Source organism: Channa argus, chromosome 12 (genome assembly GCF_033026475.1).
Source record: "Channa argus isolate prfri chromosome 12, Channa argus male v1.0, whole genome shotgun sequence".
NCBI lineage: Eukaryota > Metazoa > Chordata > Actinopteri > Anabantiformes > Channidae > Channa > Channa argus.
In genome coordinates this window covers 26,668,562-26,689,790 of record NC_090208.1, presented here as the reverse complement: position 1 = coordinate 26,689,790, position 21,229 = coordinate 26,668,562, and the positions used below count along the sequence as shown (strand labels likewise).

The 21,229-nt window shown below is 39.8% G+C and overlaps 1 protein-coding gene across 15 annotated transcripts in view; it reads right to left on the bottom strand.

Moving 5' to 3' along the window:
- The window catches only part of ehbp1l1a (EH domain binding protein 1-like 1a), a 35,421-nt gene that overhangs the window by 3,874 nt on the left and 10,318 nt on the right, over positions 1–21,229 (bottom strand). For 3 of the 15 annotated variants that reach the window (XM_067523360.1, XM_067523364.1, XM_067523362.1), the window contains 20 exons: positions 20,524–20,739; positions 20,203–20,262; positions 20,016–20,121; positions 14,097–17,939; positions 13,942–14,007; positions 10,478–13,080; positions 10,339–10,393; positions 9,914–10,111; positions 7,946–8,500; positions 5,265–7,511; positions 4,850–5,012; positions 3,540–3,706; positions 3,408–3,456; positions 2,801–3,307; positions 2,662–2,701; positions 2,504–2,547; positions 1,787–1,898; positions 1,582–1,681; positions 971–1,044; positions 633–747 (listed from right to left, as the gene is read on the bottom strand). In XM_067523360.1, the coding sequence (XP_067379461.1) occupies positions 633–747; positions 971–1,044; positions 1,582–1,681; positions 1,787–1,898; positions 2,504–2,547; positions 2,662–2,701; positions 2,801–3,307; positions 3,408–3,456; positions 3,540–3,706; positions 4,850–5,012; positions 5,265–7,511; positions 7,946–8,500; positions 9,914–10,111; positions 10,339–10,393; positions 10,478–13,080; positions 13,942–14,007; positions 14,097–17,939; positions 20,016–20,121; positions 20,203–20,262; positions 20,524–20,739 (11,320 nt within the window). The remainder of the gene's footprint in view (positions 1–632; positions 748–970; positions 1,045–1,581; positions 1,682–1,786; positions 1,899–2,503; positions 2,548–2,661; positions 2,702–2,800; positions 3,308–3,407; positions 3,457–3,539; positions 3,707–4,849; positions 5,013–5,264; positions 7,512–7,945; positions 8,501–9,913; positions 10,112–10,338; positions 10,394–10,477; positions 13,081–13,941; positions 14,008–14,096; positions 17,940–20,015; positions 20,122–20,202; positions 20,263–20,523; positions 20,740–21,229) is intronic. The other 12 variants (XM_067523366.1, XM_067523369.1, XM_067523370.1 and 9 more) reach the window with 10 other exon arrangements.

Genomic DNA, 21,229 nt, shown 5'->3' with positions numbered 1-21,229 from the left:
TTTTTCGTTTCGAACCCTCTGTCATTAAAATGACTCCCAGCATGTTGACGCAGCCATGTGCGTCAGTGTCTTGGGGAGAGGGGGCAAGGTCAAATATGAAAACAGACTGGCCGGTCACAGTCACCAGAGGCACAAGCGAGACATAGGTTTTAATTTTAGACTAGTTCATTTCTCCAACTACTGAGGGAACTAACTATTCAGTCACACTGCTATCTATTGTTAAGGACGTACATTTACTCTTTCAAGGCAGTTGTCCACGGATCACAGGGTCAGTGGTTCGATCCCCGATAACGGCTATATATTGAAGTTTCTCTGGTCAAGACACTGAACCCCTAACAGCCCATTCCCCTCCCCAGCTGTGCAGTGCTGGTCCAAGCCCGGTAGAAATTGGGGAGGGTTGCGTCAGGAAGGGCATCCGGCGTAAAACCTGTGCCAAATCAACGTGCGGACAATGATCCGCTGTGGCGACCCTGAACTCACGGGATAAGCCGAAAGGACGTACATTTACTCTTTCAAGCATTTTCAAGCACATTTCAGACCTTGAAAACACAACATTAAAATTCAAGGATTCATCAAGGATTTCAAGCACCCGCACAAACCCTGCATCTGTGTGCCAGTAAAAGGAGTCTCACCCTCTCTCTTTGGCGTCAATGTTGTGGACCAGCTCATCTCTCTGGTTGACCAGTGACACCAGCTCCTGAAGCAGCAGCTGCTCTCGCTGTTTATGAGCCTGCGTCTTCTGCCACTCTGCAAAGCAAAGACAACACAGAGAAACACAGGACCACAGGTGAAATCAACCTGCAGCCATTTTTCACCTGCCTTAAGATTCTAGCAGAACAGTGATGACTGAGTAATAAAACACAAAAAAAACCTCAAATGTCTGCAAGACCTGCTGATCTCTCCTATGAAACTTGTTACAAACAAGAAGTTTGTTGTAAAAAGAAAAAATAGGTTAGAGCAGTAGTAGTACCGTCAATAGCCATCATGTCTCTCAGCTCTTTGTTTAGCAGCTCAAATCTTCTTTCCAGGTCTTGTTCTTCCAGCCTGTCAATCACAAGCGATACAAGAGGTGAGATCTCTGTGCTTATAGAGTGGTGCTATTTTTGAGTTTCAAATGATCATAAGAAGGTATCTTCTTTTCTTTACTTGCTATTTTTCTTTTCCAACCATTGAGAGAGAGAACTCCGTGTGTCAGTCAGTATGGAAAATTTAGCCTAATGTATATGTAGAACATGTATCTTCTAGACTTAGAAAAACTAGGCATTTTCTCCTGAAGGTACAAAAAGTTACACGTCTATTATCTTTAAGGTATTAAGAGAGTAAAAAGTTCAGGAACTTAAGTTCAGGTCTGGATCTTAACTTACCTCGTCATCTTTGTTTCCTTCTAATTATTTTCTCTTTTTGTAATTTCGTATAGTTTTCTTGTGCATTACCTCTTGATTTATCTCATGGTTTTCTTTTCATTCTTGTGCTCATTCTTTGTCATAGTTTTATGGATTTAAAACAAGCCAAGTTTGAATTTTGCTGATATGTCAGTGTTATGTACACTTTATATTGCAATGTGTCCGGTGGATGTCTTACAGTAGTTGCAGATGGTCCTGCCTTCTGATTAAAGCATTCTTCTTGTTGACCAATGTAAACCATTCTTGAATTAAACTCTCCTCCTCCACCTTGTCACTGCCTGTAGGAGAAAATCGCATTACAATGAACCTTCTGCTACATCACGTATTGGTATATTGCAGTTCCAGACACCCACTTATTTTTGCATCCATCTGTTGCACATTACCTGTTTCTAGTAACTGTCTGAGTTTCCTCTCCACCACACCTGCTCTACTGTCTATATGATTTTGCTCTGCTTCCAGGGCTTTCATCTGATGGAGCACATACTGGCTGCGGTCCTGGGTATATGGAGAAACAAAACACACAAAATCATACACAAATGTCATTGCTTGCATATTCTTTGTATATATTAATGGTACGAAATGGAAAAAAATGAGACACGACTGACCAGGGGTGTCTCTGAATAGTCTAATATTTAATGATTCAATCTAAGAAACCGGATTCCACTGACAATCTCACAGTTGAAACATTGCAGAATTTATTTATGAAACAGGGATAATTTTTTTCCAGCTATATACGTGCATTTAATCAATCTCTGTGATGGGGAAAACAAAGCATCTCTCTCCTCAGTTTTTACCTTAAAGGAAGGGGAGAGAACTTAACTGGTGGTTTAAGTAGTGTCTGCTTCTGCAAGTGTTTCCCAGCTGTCTGAGTGTGTGTACAGCTAGATACATATAAACATATTCAGTTTTGCCTTTTTTGTCTGGTGTGGAAAAATAGAAACCATTGTCACAAAAAAAAAAATGGATCAATAAGCAAAAAAATATGTAACTTAAATTTGACTTTCAGTCAGTGACATGGAGGACTTGACAAATCAGATCTGGCCAGTCCAGAAAAAGTCCAAACGATTCTATTCTACAATGAAACGTGTTTTTTAACTGACCTGGCCTAGAGCTCTTCCCTCTTCAACCACTGACTCTGGTCTCTCTGCAAAAAATACAGAAACAAACAATTACATTTGTACACACAAACCAAATAAGCCATTGACTCATATTATACTAAATAATTTAGCCCAAACCAATAAACTAAAAAAGAACTAACCACTTTCTGAGTTTCTTCTCTCTTCTTGAACTGCTGGAACCTAGCAAAGCAAAGTTCCTTACTTTAAGTTTCATGTAAATGACAGAGAAGGAATTAAAAAATAAAAGAATTAAAGAAGTTAGTCAGTAAGGCATCATACCACAGATGTGTCTCCATCATCAACGGACCCACTTCTTCGCTGTGACCTACGCTTCTTGACAAGATCAGCATCTCTGACATGAGAAAAGCCTGACTTGGACAAGACATGAGTCCTTGGTGGTGCAATTGGAGACACACTTGCCCCGGCTACATGTGACCGTTTGGTTCTGGGAGGTGGAACCATGTCCCTAGTTGTGTTACTGTCTTTTTCTGCTCTTTCTGGAGTCCAGTTGGTCTCAAGGCTTATACCCTCCTCCTGGAGTCTCTGGGTACAGTAGCGAACAGTTGCCTCAGGGTCCTCTTTGTGATCCCGGTCCCCTGCTACTGCATAACTGGATTCACTGCTGTTCTTTTCTATGTGTAGTACACTGAGCTCCTGGCCCATGAAATGGGTGCGGATCTGGTTGAGGTAAGTCATGACAATGAGGCGGTCAGGCACAGTTAGCATGACCATGTCTGAAGGTTCCATCAGCCTAGAAATGCCAAGTTCAGCAAATCCAACAAAGGCCTGTGATGTGTAGATTGTAAAACAGATGAATGAATGGACTGTGTCAGGACAGGAGAAAATAAAACATTATTTAATTCAGCATTAACCACTGGTTAGTCACCTTTTTGTTGTTGCTTTGGATGTCATATGGATCCAGCATTTCATAATTACTGTAAAAAGATTAAAGGATGAAGTAAATGCAGTATATAGTAAGTGTGTATGCATTAAGAGCTGTATTTCAACTACTTCTTACATCTTTTCTGGATGGAAGTGATGCAAGATGGCACAGAAGGCCAATCCATTCCTCCAGGAGGTACTGAAGTTGCTTATCTTCACTCCCTTGTGACCCTGAGTGACTTCCTGACACCACTGCAACAGGGACTGACTGGACATCACTAAGCTGGGACTTGCCAATTGGCTCTAGAACAAACATAGAATACAAGGGAATGATTTCATTTCGAAATTTGATGGCAGCTACACATATCAATAAAAGGGGAACAGAGGCAACAAAAGGCTGGAAAAGTAAATGCCGGGACAAGAATGGGACAAGATTCCTCTCCTAAACTCCAACAACTGGTCTCCTTACTTCCCAGATGTTTACAGACAGTTGTTTAAAGACGATGGGATGCTATACAATAGTAAACATCTCCCTTTTTTGAGATGTGATCAAATTAAAAATCAGCTAATATTTTCCATGAAATGGTAAAATATCTCAGTTTCATAATCTGATATGTTGTTTATGTTCTACTGTGAATAAAACATGGGTTGATTTTTTCAACTCATTCCATTCTGACATTTTACTCATCTTCTCAACTCTTTGAATTGGGTTGTAAATTACATTTAAGAAGCGTCAGTAGTGTATCAGAGCTGTAATTAAAAATAATAAATAAAGCAGATGAACAATTACCATTAACTATTGCAGCAGACACAGAACAATCATATTTGAGGTTTATGTTAGTTCAGTATCCAGGACAAGTAATACTTTCTACAAAGGCTAACCTCTAACTCTGTCGACTTTTTAATGCATGGCAAGCAGATTACAAAAAGCCTTTTCACATATGAACTCCAGAGAAAGTTCTGTAACACACAGCCTGAGATTCAAAAGCATTTTCAATGGAGAAAATCTGGTGTCATTGAGGGGTCGGAAAATACAGGCACAATCTTGTAGGGCAACTGTGCCGCGGGAAGGTAGAGCACTCTTCCACCAATCCTGAAGTTATTGGTTCGAATCTGGCTCACCCAGTCCCGTGTTGAGGTGTCGTTGAGCACGACACTTAACCCCAACCTACTTTTTCCCAGTGGCTGCATAGCAGCTCCCCCCATCGGTGTGTGAATGGGAAGCAGTGTAAAGCGCTTTGAGTGCCAATAGGTAGAAAAGTGCTATTTAAGTGCAGGCTAATGATTACAATCCGAGCTTTTCTAAAAAAGGTTGCCTGCTACTGGCAGGAAGTCTGGTTGATGGAGAACAAAGTTCACAGGCCTTAAACTCAAACAGTGAGCTAAAAGACTAGAAAAACTCCATGAAGTTAAGAATAATGAATAATGAGTGCAGCTTTAACTTACGTCCAGAGAGGTGGCACTATCTGCAGGTGGTGTTGGTTCACTGGTTTGGTGGAGGCAAGCATCTCGTGAGTTGCTACCATCCACGTAAGAACCATTCACACATTTCTTGCCTCGAGGCACAGGTACAGGCTGACTTGAAGTTTCTTCTGCTTTCTCCCTTTGCCTGGAAAGACACAAAAACAAAGTAAAGTAATTAAGTTTTTCTGTCACACTTTGACACCATGTTTGTTCTGGAAAGCTAAACAATGGTTATTAATGGCATTTCTAAACATGTTGCTGATAAAAAAAAAAAACCACACACAGACCACAGATAATTAGAAATTAAGGAGAAAAGAACATTTCTAGAGAGTGGATAGTGCAACACATGGCTATGAATGTAGCTCCTAACACCCTAATGTGCACGGACTAATCTTACCTTTGATCCTCTAAACAACCAGCAGTTACATCTACAGACACAAAGCCAAAGTCCAAATCTTCTTCCCTCATTTTCTTCCTTAAATTTGTTTTCAATGCTTTGCTTTCTTTATCATCTTCCACATGCAGCCAGTCATCCTGAGATGATACAATAGTGGATGCAAGACACCTATCAACCTCTGCTTCCGGGACTTTTTCAACATTAGCCTGCTCTAACATCATCTCTGTAGCTTTCTGTGAGTCATCTTTAATATCAGGTTTATCAGCAAAGGTCCATTCTTCAATACTTTCATCCAGTTCCTTCTCAGTACCTCCTACAGATTCTGGCTGAGTACTTTCTTCTTCTAGCATTGCTGCTAGAACTTCCTGTTCCATTTCTGTTGTAACAAGGTCACTTTGGACTGTAACAAAACCTTCTTCAGAGATCACAAATGATTCCAGTGATGCTGACCCTATCTTTGATTCCTTCCTTTGATCCTCTGGGCTTCTCTTAGACAAGTCTATTTCTAGGGGGATAATAATGTCTGGTGTGCTGAGATGTTTCTTGGCCTGACACAATGAAAGTGGCAAGGCTGACTGTTCACTCTGTGTGACTGTTCCAGGGCCAATGCAATCATTTACTGTGTCTGGCTGGGAGGAAGGTGGAGAGCCAAACATTGTGATGTCATATGGAAATGAACCACTGAGACGTTTCTTTACTCTTGGTTTTGGTAAAGGCAAGCCTGATGTTTTACCAATCTCTACTTGAACACTGGCTTCAGGGGTTAATCTGCTTTTCCTTAATTGCACACTAGCCAAATCAGTAGACAGAGAAGGCTGATCACCCATAGAAAGCAGTGGAAGGTCTTTGCTGTGTTGTTTAGTAGTTGAAAAGACGGAAGGACCCCCTTGCTTTGGTGCCTGTGCCTCTTCACCATGCGAAGCCTGAAGCATGCTCTCAGCCGCTGTGAAGTCATCTTGGAAGGAGCCACTGACCGGTTTCTTCACACGAGGCATTGGGATAGGATGAGCTGGCTGTTTCTCCCTCTCTGTTACCTCTGCTGCATCATGGGATTTCTGAAAAGATGTAATGTTGGATGTCTCTACAGATGTTTCCTTAGCTATCGTTGAGTGCTTTATCTTTTCTATATTACTAGTCGCAGTGCTGTTGATGTGGCTTGGTTTCATCTGGCCTGGTTTTACATAGTCCATATTTGAAACAGGCTTTTGCATTGTAATCCCTTTGTCACTGTCCATTTTGCCGGATTTCTTAACACATTGTGGAAGCCGAATCTTTTTGATGATTGATAACGGAGCAGATTGAGCAACATTAAGTAGCTCTGGTTCTTGCTTTGAGGTGACACTCTTAGTTCTCTTTGGTATTTTCAAGGGGAGGATTTCATGGGGGGAGGCCTGGATGGATGTATTGTGCTTCTTGGGCCATTCCTGAGTACAAAACATTTCTTCTGGTTCCTTTGAGCAGAGGGATTTGGGGTCCGTCTGTTGAGATTCAATGCCAACAAAATCTGTTTGTGGAGACTGTTGATTGCTTGATTGGTCTTTCCATTGTACTGCACAGGGGGCCATTTCAGTGGTTGTTTGACTTGGTTTGTCAATGTTCTGTAAAGGTTTACCTTGGACATCAGAGGTGATCGCACATGGTTGAGAATGAACAGGATCAGAGGTTTCCAAAGCACCACTACCTCTGGCTTTTTGTTGGCCATGAGTCATCGCCACAGATTTCTCTCTATTAGCAGTGTCCTTTCTCCTCAAAGGTTTGCACGGGGTAGTTTGAAAATTACCATCTTTTATGTCCATGTGAATAGAAGGAATAATATCCATGAATATTTGTTTATAATCACCTGCGTCTTCTTTTACATCTTGAGTAACACTAATGACTACTTTCCTTTTGTCCAATGATGAGGTGTGGTCATTGACCAATTGTGTGGTTTTTGTCATATCAGGTAAAATATTTTCAGGGCAGAGCCTGACAGATAAACCATCAGACTTTTGTTCAGTGTCTGGAGTTAAACTATCCTTTCTTCTGAGTGGCCGTACTGGAACAGAACAGGATTCTTTCTGTTGAGGTTCATGAAATGCTTTCTTTGGTTTTCTGTCTTCTTGAGGGACAGCAAAGTCAGCTTTTGGTCCGACTTTGTCCAGTTCATCCGAATATAACTCTCTATGCTCACTGTCATCTGCAAGAAGCGCATTTGATGAGGGCTGCAGGGAAGTGGCAGAGATTTCGTCCATGCTTGTTGTTTTGAGGCTTAGGGGAAAAAAAGGACAAACTTCAGGGTTTGCTGTGCTTGACTTTGTCACACAGTTGTAACATGCATCCTATTTCTAACAACTACGTTTCTGCACAGCCAAACAAAACCACATCCAAATCAGGTAAAATGATAAGGCATCACTGGCTCACTTTTGTCAGTACAATGACATAGAAGCACATTTGGTCACAAAGACAAAGTTAACCATAGTTTACAACACCTACGTGCGGCATTTCTTAAAAAATGACACAACCATTCCAGACCACAATGCCAGACCTTACAGCTATTACAGAAAGTTGACCACAATTTCCTGCGTAGTAGGTGCTCATACAAAGGCACAACGAGACAGTGTTATCACAAACAACGCAGGACATGTACACCGTCACACCGTGCAACCAAACACTTAAGTAGATCACAGTCAAGCAGCACTCACCATTTATCCGACTGTACAGAAGATGACACAGTTTTAACCTCAATCTTTTCTGCCTCAGTCTGGTGCTTTGCTAACATACTTTCAACGTTTGCTGATGTTTGAACAGAGTCCTGTGCTTTGAGTGATCTCTCATATGTATAGCACTGGTTAAGAGAAGCTTCTTGTTCCCCTACTTGTTCAACATCTTCTTTTGATATTTCCATGATATCAGCCTCCGTCAGTGGTGGCCATTTCTTCATATTTGCACAAACTAAATATCCATCATCAGTGTTGGCAGTGGACAATGGAGACACTTGATCGCCTACCAGGTTCCCCACTGGCTCCCCACTGGTTGGGTATTCAGCACTATGTTTGGTTTGAATGTCTTCAAAATTATCATCTATCTTCTGTATGTGAATAGTGCTGTCTGTGAAATCTGAAAAGGCCTCATCTGAAGGAGTCACTGCCTTGTCTTTCAGGAGAGGAGAGGAGACAGCCTCTATTGGCACGTGGTGATGATCCACCTTAACTAAAGTCGAGCTAGATGGGCCCAGAATGGATGCGACTGTTTCATAACTGTGACAAATTGATAGAGGAGTGAGTAAGTGAAACTCGGACCAATGCAAAAACAGCATGTAACAATTTTTTTTTTTATTACTAAAATACATTGGCAAAACGCAAGTCTTTATGGACTAAATGGTAAATAATTTTGCTTTGCTTCTGCACAAAATGCATTCAAAATCCATGAACTCGTTTTCTCTTTCACTACCTGCAAAACAGTAGATATTTGCAGCACATTTTTCTGTTGCAATCACAACGTTGTCAAAACTGTTGTCAATTGACATCATTGACAACAACGAGGCCATTTTGCTCATGTCTGCATGAACATTACTGAAATATATAAAAAACTTGAAATATTTACAATAAAATGAAATAATGATTTAAAATTACAATTTCTATTGAGAATTTGAGGAGGACAAAGATAGGAAGGTAAAAGATGTGGTCGAAAAGAACTTGTGGCCAGATGCAGGAGAGAGGGACGACTCTACACACAGTATCAAGCCTGGAATTTCAAAAGTCAATATTCAGTTTTAACTTTTTATTTTTCAAAAAAAAGGACTGTATGCAAAAATATATTTTAAAAATAGGATATTAAGAAAATTTTATTCTTCATTTTTCACTTTGCTTTATGCTTGCTCGACAACGTGAATATGTTACTGTATAATAAAATACTGATTTATGTGAAAAGCCATTAAATAGGAAAAGATAAAAGTTCATAATTTATGTAATTCTCTGTTTTCAGTGTTTTATGTCAGCGTGGTACAACATTTGTTTTCTGAGTTATAGAGAATTTTATCCAAACAAACTTAGAGATGTACTGTGTGTTTTGGTGGTTTGAGATTAACTGTTTGGCCACAATGGCTGTTGGTGATGCAGAATGTATAACAAGCTTTAAAATGATATTTTTCATATTGACCAATGCTTGTTAGCAATTTTTAAAAAAATCTAACTAAACCACAACAAACAGGTTTTTATGTGTGCTATTGTTTAGTTTATATTTCACCGACATAAATTTCTATTCAAAAGCAGCTATTATATAAATTTAAAAATTTAGTAACATTAAGCTAATTAACATTAAGCAACATTAAACTACAAAAAATTGAGCTTCAATGCAAATGAGCATGAAAAATGCCTTCAGTATTTTTCCTACACTGTGGCAATGATAAATCAACCCAACTATGACAAATCAACCCAACTATGATAAATCAGCCCAACAATGATAAATCAACCCAACTATGACAAATCAACCCTTGATGTTTTCAAAATACAATTCCTTATATTTTTTTATAACAGCCACTCAGTTGTAAAGTTATAATACCATAAGAGCCAATAGTTTTAGTTTTTTAATCTTCAGGACTACCCCTAACAAATGATACACACCACACTTTTTTGCATGCGGCACAGTACTAACTCATAGACCACTCTTACCCTTTGTGGAAAACCCCCACAATAGCCTTTACTAATGCTGAGGTCTCTTCCTGCTTTGCTGACTCTGCCTGATTTTCTGTTATTGAGCCTTCTGCCTCCAGTACTTCCCAACCCAAGACACCAGCTGGCTCTGAAGTGTCTAGTGGTTTCCTCATTGTTTGGACCTCCTCTGCCACTTTCCAATTTATTTGTGATTTGCTGAGAATCCGAATATAAAGTATTATGAGGCGTATTCCATTGATGACTTGTAGCAAACAAAACAAAATGTACTATAATTAAGATCTCAGATGCTGAAGTTTATCATGCACTGTACACCCACATTACCAAAGCTACTGTATCTTAATCCAAGCAATCAATATTGGGCAAGCAGTAGATAAGCCCATGTCACTGCAAACAAGGCAGGAAAACTGCACACAGCCACTTACCCATTCTCTACAGAAAGATCTAGGTTTTGCTTTGCACCATCTTTGGATTTCTCATCTGTCATAAAAGTAAGCAAAGTAAAATATACAAAATGACCCCAAAAAATTTGATCTGATTTTAATCCTAACACTACAATCTCACCATTTGCAAGCTCTATGCTGGGACTGCTAAGAGATGCTGAAGGTATAGCTGGCATTCTTGTGTCTTTGAGACATGACTGAGCTGATTGTTCATGACATAATTCTTCGGGTGTTACCGTTTCCGTAGAAAAGGCTGTTGGGTTTATTGGTTTTATCTGCAAGATGCTGGGGAACCCAGGAACTCGAGCCAAACGTGGACATGATGACGCCATTGCTGCCGTGTACTTCATTTCATCTTGTGCATGTTTATTTGCAATGGGAAAAATATTCTCATTTTTCAGTTTCTCAAACAAAGAAATCCTGTGTGCTGTCTTGGTTTGTGTTTCCATACACTGAGAACTAAGTGTCCTTGCTGATGGAATACCTGGGACACAGGAAACACATGGAACAGATGTGTATAAGCTGACCATGGTTGATGGTCTGTTTGATGAGTGGGCAGAAGGAAAACCATGTACTCTGGTCTCTTTTGGGCAGGATGTCACTAATGTCAACATGCTTTTTATGTTGCCACAATATTCCTGGTCCTGTTTACAAAGTGCCGTGATCATTTCTGCTCTCTTTTTCTGGAGCTTTACAAAAATTGGTTTTGTTCCACTTAGCCACTCTGTCCTTGGATTGGATGTCCTTGTATTTATGGATGCAAACCCTTTGAGATTTGAAGCAATTGAGCAACATGTTATGAAGCTTATCATAATAGGTACACTCTTGGATTTGAGTAGAGGAGCAGAAGGGAACCCAGGGATCCTGGAAGCTTCTGGGCAAGATGGCATTAAGGACAACATTGTCTTCACAGGTTCTCCTTCTGGAGCTGTACTGTGTGTCACAAAAATGGTGTTCTTTCGAAGCCTTTCATACAAATTGTGTGGATCAAAAATCCACTGTAAATTTGAGGCCCCTTCAAAGGATGCAGATCCCGGGAAACTAGATACCTTAGGACAAATGGGTACAAGAGTCAGTATATTATATCGGGGGACAGATTGGAAGCCTGGAATTTTCGATGCGCTTGGACAAGAAGGAACTAACTTAAGCATGTTGTTTGTTTTTTGTATGATAATTGGTGAGTTGTCAATGCTAATGTGTATATTCTTTACTGTTCTATGCATAAATGAAACCAGATCAACAACCCATCCTTTGTTTTTGTGCCCTTCAACTGATGAAAATCCAGGTATGGCAGAATCAAGGGGGCACAAAGGACAGAGATGGACTACATTCAGAGTGTACACAGTTTTGGGGTTTGGAATACATGGAAAACCATAAATACTTGACAATTTCTGACAGGATGGTACATAAGAAACCGTATTCTTCATTATTCTTTTGTTGTCATGCGATTTGTCAAATACGACCTCCTTCTTTGACAGTTTCTTCGGCAACAGGCCATTTTGGACCGTCCAGCCTATATTCACATCCCCCTCAACTGATGGGAAACCAAGTATTTTGGAACCCTTGGAACACAGTGTATAAAGGCTGATGTTATCTGGTGCCCAATGGAACGTTACAGGATGTGGATAAGAGGGGAATCCTGGAGTCCGTGCCTCTTTTGGACAGGACTGTACAAGGGAAGCCATTCCTTTCATTGCTCCTTTATCTCGTTCATTTCCACCTATCAATGTCACTGGCTTTCCTTTCATTCTTGACTGATATAATGGCTCTTCGCTCACTGTCCACTTATTTAAAATATGAGCAGATGGAAATCCTGGTATGCATGACAGTTTTGAGCATGATGTTGAAAGATTGACCATTTTTGTAGTGTCAGCAACAATTATCATTCTGGCTTCTGGTACAGAGGGAAAACCATAGATGTGTGATTTTCTTGAGCAACTTTGTGCAAGAGAAACTCCTTTCATGTCTTCGAATAGTTTATTGTTGTCCAGTAGCAACACATGCTCTCTTTTGATTTGCTTCTCCCATAATGGTTGGTGACTCATGTCCCAGTCTTTGCTTTCAGGTTTCTGCATCGATGGATGACCAACAATATTTGTCATAACAGGACACGACTCCAAGAGATTGGACTGTTTGTAGAAAGTGGACTGTTTATATTCAGTTTCAGGCTTCACATTACATGGTAGAGATTGTGACCCCACGTCTACTATATGTTCAACTGCATCTACCTGGACATTTACATGAAGAGCACAGCCTGTAACTTTAATTTCATTCTCCAAGGATGTCTTAGACCTACTGTCAAGCAGGTTTTCATTAATTTGTTTTGTAGTAGTCGGGCATTCAAATTTGCCAGTGACTGTTGGGTATATTGGCAACACTTCTGCCATTTCAGCTTCTGTGTTCACCTTCATTTCACTGTTGTCAAACACTGTGTCAGCACCAGTGGATGATGGGATGATACTGATCATTTCTGTTGTCATGTTCACCTGTTCCTCTGATGTGTTAACCTGGGTAGTTCCCTTTGGTAGCTCCTCCCACTGTATGCTCCTGTCTGTCTGCCATGTTTGTAAAGTCGCATTTGGCAGCTCTTTACATTGTGTGGCCTTGTTTGTTGGACATTTTTCTGACTGCTGTTCAGCTCTATTTATTTGGGTTAGGGATGGGAGTTCTGCTGCACCAGCAGCAACTGGGCATGGTGGCCGTAGTGTAACCACGTGTTCATGTCTAAAGAGAGGGCAAATACAAAATTAGAGTTAACTGTAGGAATGTTCCGAATATGAACATACACTAAAGCAATGTTTTTATCAACACTGCAATTTTACATAGTTTTATCTAAGCAAAGTGCAAGTCTAGTACATTGTAGTTAATCAGTCACTGAGAAAGAAATTAGTCCTTGACAGTAAAATGAATAACATTAAATCTAAGCATGACAGAAAAAAGTTGGAAATAAAACTATGCATTGTTACCCAGACCTTTTAAAGTAGGCCTTTTAATTTTAAAATGCTATTCATTCCAAACTAAGACCAGACCATAACAAACAAAACTAGTGCTTAAAAGCTTCTACCAGTAAAACCTCATGCCACAGCACACAAAGTTAAAAGATGTTAAATTTCTCTGTGTTGACCTTAATACACTAAGTCAACACGTGAACATCTTAAGCGTTTCTGGTGACATCTGACTAGGGGTCTCTCTTGCTTTTCGTTTTTTTTTAATTTTGGATTATTTAAGTAATGTGCATTTTTGTGCTTGTGCTTCCATATTATTTTGTTAGTATGTTTTGCTCAGTTGCACTAAGATTTCACTATGAACAGCAAGAAATTCAAGCCTACTCAAGAAGACATTATGAAATAAAACCACCTACAACAACAACTGTAGATCAAAGTGAAAAGAGTAGAGGCTATAATATTATTCTGTCTCACAGAATACTATCTAAGACACCCTTGGCCTACAGTGTTGTATCTGAAGTAGTAATGTCCATTGACTCTTTGACTCTTCTAAGGGCGTGAAACCATGAACATCCCCAGTGATTTTAGTAGTTTTTCTAAACGCATCACTTAATTAAAGTGCACACTGAAGCCAACCCACCTATTCCTAACAATCAATAAAAGTGGCGTGTCAGGAATGGAGTGCCACATTCTGCAATGCAAGCTTCTGAAATCAAATACGAAAAAGCATGTTTTAAAAACTAGGTTGCATACATCACATACAGTAATCCAACTCCTACTTCTCAACCCACTCACCCGTTTTCTATAACTGTTACTTCTTCGGCCTCCCCTGGTATCCAAAGGCCCTGTCCACCTTTTTGCATCTCCAAAGGCGAGCATACATTAGATTTTGTTTTCTTTCTGTCAAGATCCAATCTGACTGGTCTGGCCACATCCAGTAATATATCAGTATCAATGTTAGAGGATGACTGATCCATTGGCATTTCAGAATATGATAATGGGAAGTCATTGGCAGTGTCCTTGAGGAGATAGGCTGATGATTCAAGTGTCTTTCTTTCTTGTACATCATCATCTTGGCCAGGGAATATAAACTGAATGGAACTCTCTCTGACAGAAAAGTATTTTTCATCAGGTGAGAGCTGGTGACTAATTGGGTTTTGTTTTTGCTTTCCAGTTGTTTTTGTTCCTGATCTCACCAATAGTGGTGTTTTAACTGGCCACCCCCATCCTGAATGGTGCACATGTGTTGATGGTATCCCAGGAATAGAAGAGTTCTTTGGGCAGGATGAGACAATATGTACCATATTTACAAGTTGGTCTACCTCAGACAGTGGAACTGCTGGGAAGCTAGATCTGAAATAGTTGTTTGGAAAAGAAGGCTCAAGAGTAAGAATAGCATTCATTACATCTTTGGGAGAACAACACCTTTGGGGAAACAGACCAAAGTCTTGGGCATTTATCTTTACCACTGGCCAAGCTCCTACTTTGAAATCAGAAATAATTGAAGAGAAACCAATGATATTTGACTGTCTTGGGCAATATGGCATCAACTGTATCATATCTGGATTTTCTTCAATAGTGTCACCAGCTTTGGGATCTAGAGCTGATGAAAATTCTGGAGTCTTTTCAGGTCGACCTGAAACGGTACCGTATTTTGGCAAATTCACTGAGCATTTTTTGTTTAAAAGTGATTCCACTGGTCTCTGCACTACCTTAGATGGAATTCCAGGAATGTTTGAGTGTTTGGGACAAGGGGGCAACATTGACAACATAATATTAACACCTGACTTTTCAGTAAAATACATGTTATAGTCATATATTAGTGCCAGTTTTCCTGTGTTTGTTATAGTCTTTTCACACACTGGCCTTTTGTCTACAGTCCATTTTGCTTCATCAGAATCACTGTGGACTCCAGATGGTATTCCACAAACTGTGGAATGGCTTGGACAGGTAGGCAGCACATTGATCGGGCATGATATTGATGGAAAGCCTGGTAAACAGGCTGTCTGTGGACAGGTGGGCAGCATGGATACCATATTTATATTTGTATCACAATCGGGATATAACACATTTACAGCCCCTAAATGTGACTGTACTGCAGACGTCTCCCTAGGAAGTGACAGGCACTTTCTTTCCATTATCCACTGTAATTGTTTGGTGGAGCCTCTAAGTGGCATTCCAGGACCTGTAGACTCCTTTGTACCGCTAGGGGAAAAATTCACCACATTTGGTTGAACCAAAAATCCCTGTGTCCGTACAGAAGGAAATCCAGGTGCCCTAGCATTCTCAGGGCAAGATGGTAAAACTGCACTGATACTTGCAGGAATGTCCTTATCAAAGCACAACCCTGCATTTAGTAACTTCACTTCCCTTTTGATGGGTAAACTCCACTGCAAACTTTTATGAGCAAACCATTCGTTGCAACTGGAAAAACAGAGTTTCTTTGAAGGTAAGCCAGACACTCTGCTATGTGTGGGGCATGAAGGTGTTATATTAACAATATTGGTTTCCAGCTGTGTAGCAGAAGGCCAGCCAAAAACCTTTAGTTTTTCTGGGCAACTTATTAGCATATTCACCATATCTTTGAGGATTATTGTCTCCTCTGGTATCCACTGAACAATGTATGTTTGTGAATTCTTCTCCGTTCTTTTAGAAATTACTGTCTTCAAAGACTGCCAGTCTTTGTTCTCAGATATATTTTGGTATTGGCATGGCACACCAGGAGTGCGAAACTGTTTAGAGCACATAGTTACAAGACTAACAGTACTGTGAAAGAGCGCCTGTAGTTCTGTGGACATACCCACAGGGGAAGTTCTTGTAGAAGAAAAGGACGATTCTTTGACTGAACCTAACGTTTGGCCCTTGTCAGGATCCTGGAACGCACTTGTTGAAATATCTTGAACCAAAGCTTTACCTTTACTCAAGGGTTTCTCAGCCAAGGTATGCCTACCCATATACAAGTTCTCAGATTTAGCACTATATGGCTCCTTAGAGGGTAAACCAGAATTTTGTCTTGGTTCCCATGTAATGCCATGCGTGCTGTGTTCTGTTTGTGGCACTGAGGGAAATCCAGGAATGGTTACTTTCCTGGGACAAGAGGGTAACATGTTTACCATTTCTTTTATATATTTTTTATCCTCATATGGCTTTTCATGAACCAGATGAGAACTGCTTTTTAACTGTTTATCCAAACTAAATTCTCTCAAAATATGCCAGGTGTTATATGACCCATCCTTTTGTGTAAATGGGAGGCCAGCAATCACTGTCTGTTTGGGGCATGTAGAAAGAAGTCTTGCCATACTTGGAGTGTTTAAAGTCTTCGTCCATGGTGCAGTAGGAAACCCTAGTACACTAGCTTTCCTAGAACATGTTGGCAATATGGCTACCATACCTCTATCAATGCTGGTATCATGGGCAGCTTGTCCATGAACACAAGATATTTGTGAGATAAAAACTTCTTTTATCTTTAGTGGTTTCTTCCAGAAAGAACCTCTGTTCCAAACATAATTTTCATATCTAGTTGCAGATCCAACAGAAGGTAGACCTGGAACCTTGCAAATGTTGGCACATGTGGGTAAAAGGTAAGCCATATTTGGCACACATTTCAAAGTAGATGGGATTCCATAAATACTGGAAGACTTGGAGCAAGATGGTATTATATCCACCATTCTTGCAAATTCTGCGCAACTGTCATCAAGGGCATTAACATAAATTGGATATGGGCGTAATGTCAGTTTCTTGCTGGGTGACTTCTGAAACAATAAACTCTTCCCATCTGGCCACATGATAACTTGTGATTGATGCAAAGATGGCATGCCAGGAATCCTGGAATATTGTGGACAACTTGATGATAATGTGATGTTTTTTTGTGCTCTCACTGATGCTGATGGTAAATGAGGAATAGAACCCCCTCTTGGACATAGTGGACCAAGTTCCACCTTAGATGTAAAGAGTGACATTTCTTCTGTACCAAATGCAGAGCTTTGCAGTGCAATGTCCTGCTTAACTCTCCAATCCTTTTCACACACTTGTCTTTTATTCATAGACCAAGGCAAATCTTCAGTTCTCTCTTTGTCCACACCATGTTCTGAGTCCAAACTAGGAACAACCAAGCTGTTTGAATAAGACAAATTAACATCTGGCTCTTCCTTTTGTTTTGATAAGTTGTCTGTTGTGTCCTGCTGTGTTGAGAGAAACCCAAAATCAGAGTTGGGGCTTGAAGTGACTTGATCAGAGGCAGTTGTGTTGTGTTCTGTTGTGCATATGATTTGCTTATCCATAATTTGTAATGGAGTAACATGGCTGGAAGTAGACTGCACATCAGTAGGAGAAAGGAGGGGGTGTAAAACAGGCTCTGGTTGGGCTGCTGGATTCCCTAACTGAATGGACATCCTGGGCAAGTGATATTGTGGTTTACCCAGAAGCTCCTGGACTGAGGTAGATGTTGGACTGTGAAAATCAGGGTTTTGCTTAGATGCAGAAATGTGGGGAGAAAGTGTTGACTGGACACTGGGAAGTGTCCTTGTCAGGCTTGATTCTGTCTGATCCATGATTGTTTTTGGCATCTCAACATTTTTTAGCTCTGGGGCTAATGTCATTCTGCTGCTAAGCTTCAGAATTGAGGCCATACTCTCAGGTCTGAGGGACAAACAAATTTAGATCAGAATTATGATAAGGAAAGTCTTCAGGACGGTAATGCAGTCAAATCCAGGCCATAGTCACATTCCAACGAACGGTTTACGAGCAAAAATACTACTTCTGGAAAATCAACAGTTGCAAGCATTATGTGATAAATCACGGAAAGAAAAAACAGGCAGCAAAATAACATAAGCCTTGTTAGGCATTTGCAACCATATGTATAAATTCTGAATTTTCTTTAACAACCCAATATTTCAAGCGCAGTGAACAAGCTTCTGCAAAGCTGAAACAGCAAAAAGGTCATAAGAGAGACGGCAACAGAGTCTTGCTTCACTATATTTTTAAATGAAAATAATAGTGAATTTCTTTGTTTGTATAGACGACAATTGTGTATCTTTTGTAATTCATTAAGAATTCTTTTAAACAGATGTGCATTTTTAAATGATTTATTATTATTATTTGGTAATTCTGACTGGGCTGTTTCCGCCCTGGTTGCAACAGAATAATCTAGTTTAAAATAAATCTATATATAACTGATGTATTAGCATGTGGAATGAGGATCCCATTCTGCAAACTGGCAAACCAAAAGTACATAAACATAAAATACAGAAACGGTAGACTGGACCAGACTGGCCACTTTCCCTCAATTCTCTAATAATTACTGGGATGAATCAGGATGCATCCTATTTAACGTCATATAAGCCCTGTAAATGACCACACACTGCATTGCTGCTCACTGCCAAATGGCATATGAAGAAAACAGGTGTTTGACAAAAAAAGTTCCATATAAAATAAAATCATTAAGGAACATAAACATTTGCTTGGATAGAAAAACAATAACTTTATTATGAGTCAGTGACTAAATAAAACAACCTCTTGCCAAATGTAACTAAGAAGAAAACTAAATTTCATTTCTACTGTACGTCATCAGATCAAGGTGCAGTTAATTTGTTGCCGTGTATGACTTCAAAGCAAAAGTTCTTAACAGTAACGTACATGCAGTGCTATTAAAATAATTACCCTCTAAACACTCCTATAACACTGTTAAATATATGTAGCACCAACGTTCGTTTTGTTTCTAGGCATATTTTCTTGTTCTCCAATTTTTTTGTGTGGTGTTAATCATGTAAGACAAACAAAAATGTCAGTGCTGAATAAATGGCATCACTTGTTCACACATGGTTCACATCATTGGCAGCCTACGTTCTCTCTCTACATATTACTACTGTATTGGTTTTCAGGGCTTGTTATAAATCTTAAGCAATAGTAGAGTAAATGTATCTGCATAACCAGCAGCAAAATGCACAATGTTGGCACATTCAACTGTCTTATGTTCGTTCACAAAGGTTGTTTAGCAACCTTAGCTAGAGAACAGTGGACAGGTGCTATCGCATTTCTATCACAATGTTGCAGTGGTGCCTCTTTTGTTTGTCACTCGATACAGGATAAACATCACCTCTGCTATCACGTTATTGTCAGTAATCCAACTTCCCTAAGTCACTGCTGGTACTCGTCACGAGGCTGGAGGCGACCATATTTTCTCAATAAACAGAAATCTATATTTTGCAGTTTGGAGTCTTTAACTTGGAATATGAAATTTTATACTAATGGTTTCGGTGTCACATTTGATTCTTCTTTGGAAGTTTTTGTTTATCTTAAATATCATTCATCCAAAACTATGATAATATGGTAAAAGTACATTTCTGAACTGTACATTTCTATAAAAACATATCTCTAAACATTTTATAAAATATCTTTATCCTCAAAAAAAGCTGAGAACCACTGGTATAAGTAAATCTTTGCTTTGATAAAACGTTGCCAAATGAAGGAACCTAATCAGCTTGTTCAAACATCCTCAACCCTATCAGAAGGTCTTCATGAGCGAATATTGTCATTTGTGAGGAGAAAATTACTACTTAAACTTTCATACTTACAATGTATTAGATACGTGAAACACGATAAATCGCTAGCATCTAGAGAAACAGTGTTGGAGTATCTGAGGGTGGATTATTCCTTTAAATCCGTGCAGACCAAACCAAACATGTCTCAACACCAAAACGGATACGATGCACTCACCCTGCTGATGCTTTGACAACCTCAATTCCAAAAGATGCATCTTTTTTATGTTGTGAAGCCAAGGATTGTTCTGGTCTCTGGCTGGTAGGAGCTCTGGACTCAGCACCTGAACAATGCAATATATCCTATGTAGTCATTCCATTTAGGTATCACAGATTCTAATTCCCAAATGTGCATTCATGCTTACATGTAGTTGTCATACACTGGTTGTCTTCTTCACTCAGCGTGCTCAAGTGTCTTTTGTATTCTAAAGGGAAACAAAAGTACAGGAGATATTACACATATTAACTAATTAATTAAGTTGATGCTCATATGCAACCATGCCAAAACGGAGCGAGTGGGGTGTACTCTACTTTTTTTTACCAGTGAGGAATCATAATTGTAGCTGCTTTTAAGGAAAACAGCCAGCAGGAGGAGTCATGTGCTTGTAAATTGGATGAAATTAATTTTCATGTTGAATTGAATCGCACAGGAACAACATGGATTTTGTTTCATTTAGGTTCAGTACCTGCAACTTGATCACTGGAAGAGACTATGGCAGTTTGGGATATATTTGTCTGAAGAGGAGGAGGCCCAGATAGCAAAAGAGCAGAAGGAGGAGGTTCAATAGAAGGTGAGGGGGGTTCAACTGTAGGGGTGAACTGGGGTCTCCAGGAAGGCAAAAATCCAGACCCTCCCTGAGGCTTGTGCTCCAGAGACAGACCAATGGCCAGAGAGGGTGACACTGACAAAAAAGAAACATACAAGTGCAGAAAGATGATGGAAGAAGGGACAGAAAGAGGATGGAGGAGAGGGAATCAGGGGAGGGGTATTAGCCGTGCAAGACCTTTTTCCAAATTCAGGGGAAATGTTCTCTAGTGTTAGTTCTTACACCAGCAACTTAGATGAGGGGTATATGGATAAGGATGGACGTGGGCAGATGTATTCTGTATGCAATTTTCAACCTGATTAACTATCATCATCGTCGACAATTCCATTAAACCAAGAATGTGTTATTTCATCTCTTTCACATTACTTGTAGAATACACTCATGGGCCACTTTATTAGGTACACCTTGCTCGTTCACTATTGTCTTAAGAACCAGCTAATGCTTCGTGGTATATTTTCAACAAGATGCTGAAAACATCCCTTTAGGAGAATTTGGTCATATTGAAATCATAGCATCACACAGTTGCTGCAAATTTCTTGGCTACTCATATGATGCCAATCCCCCA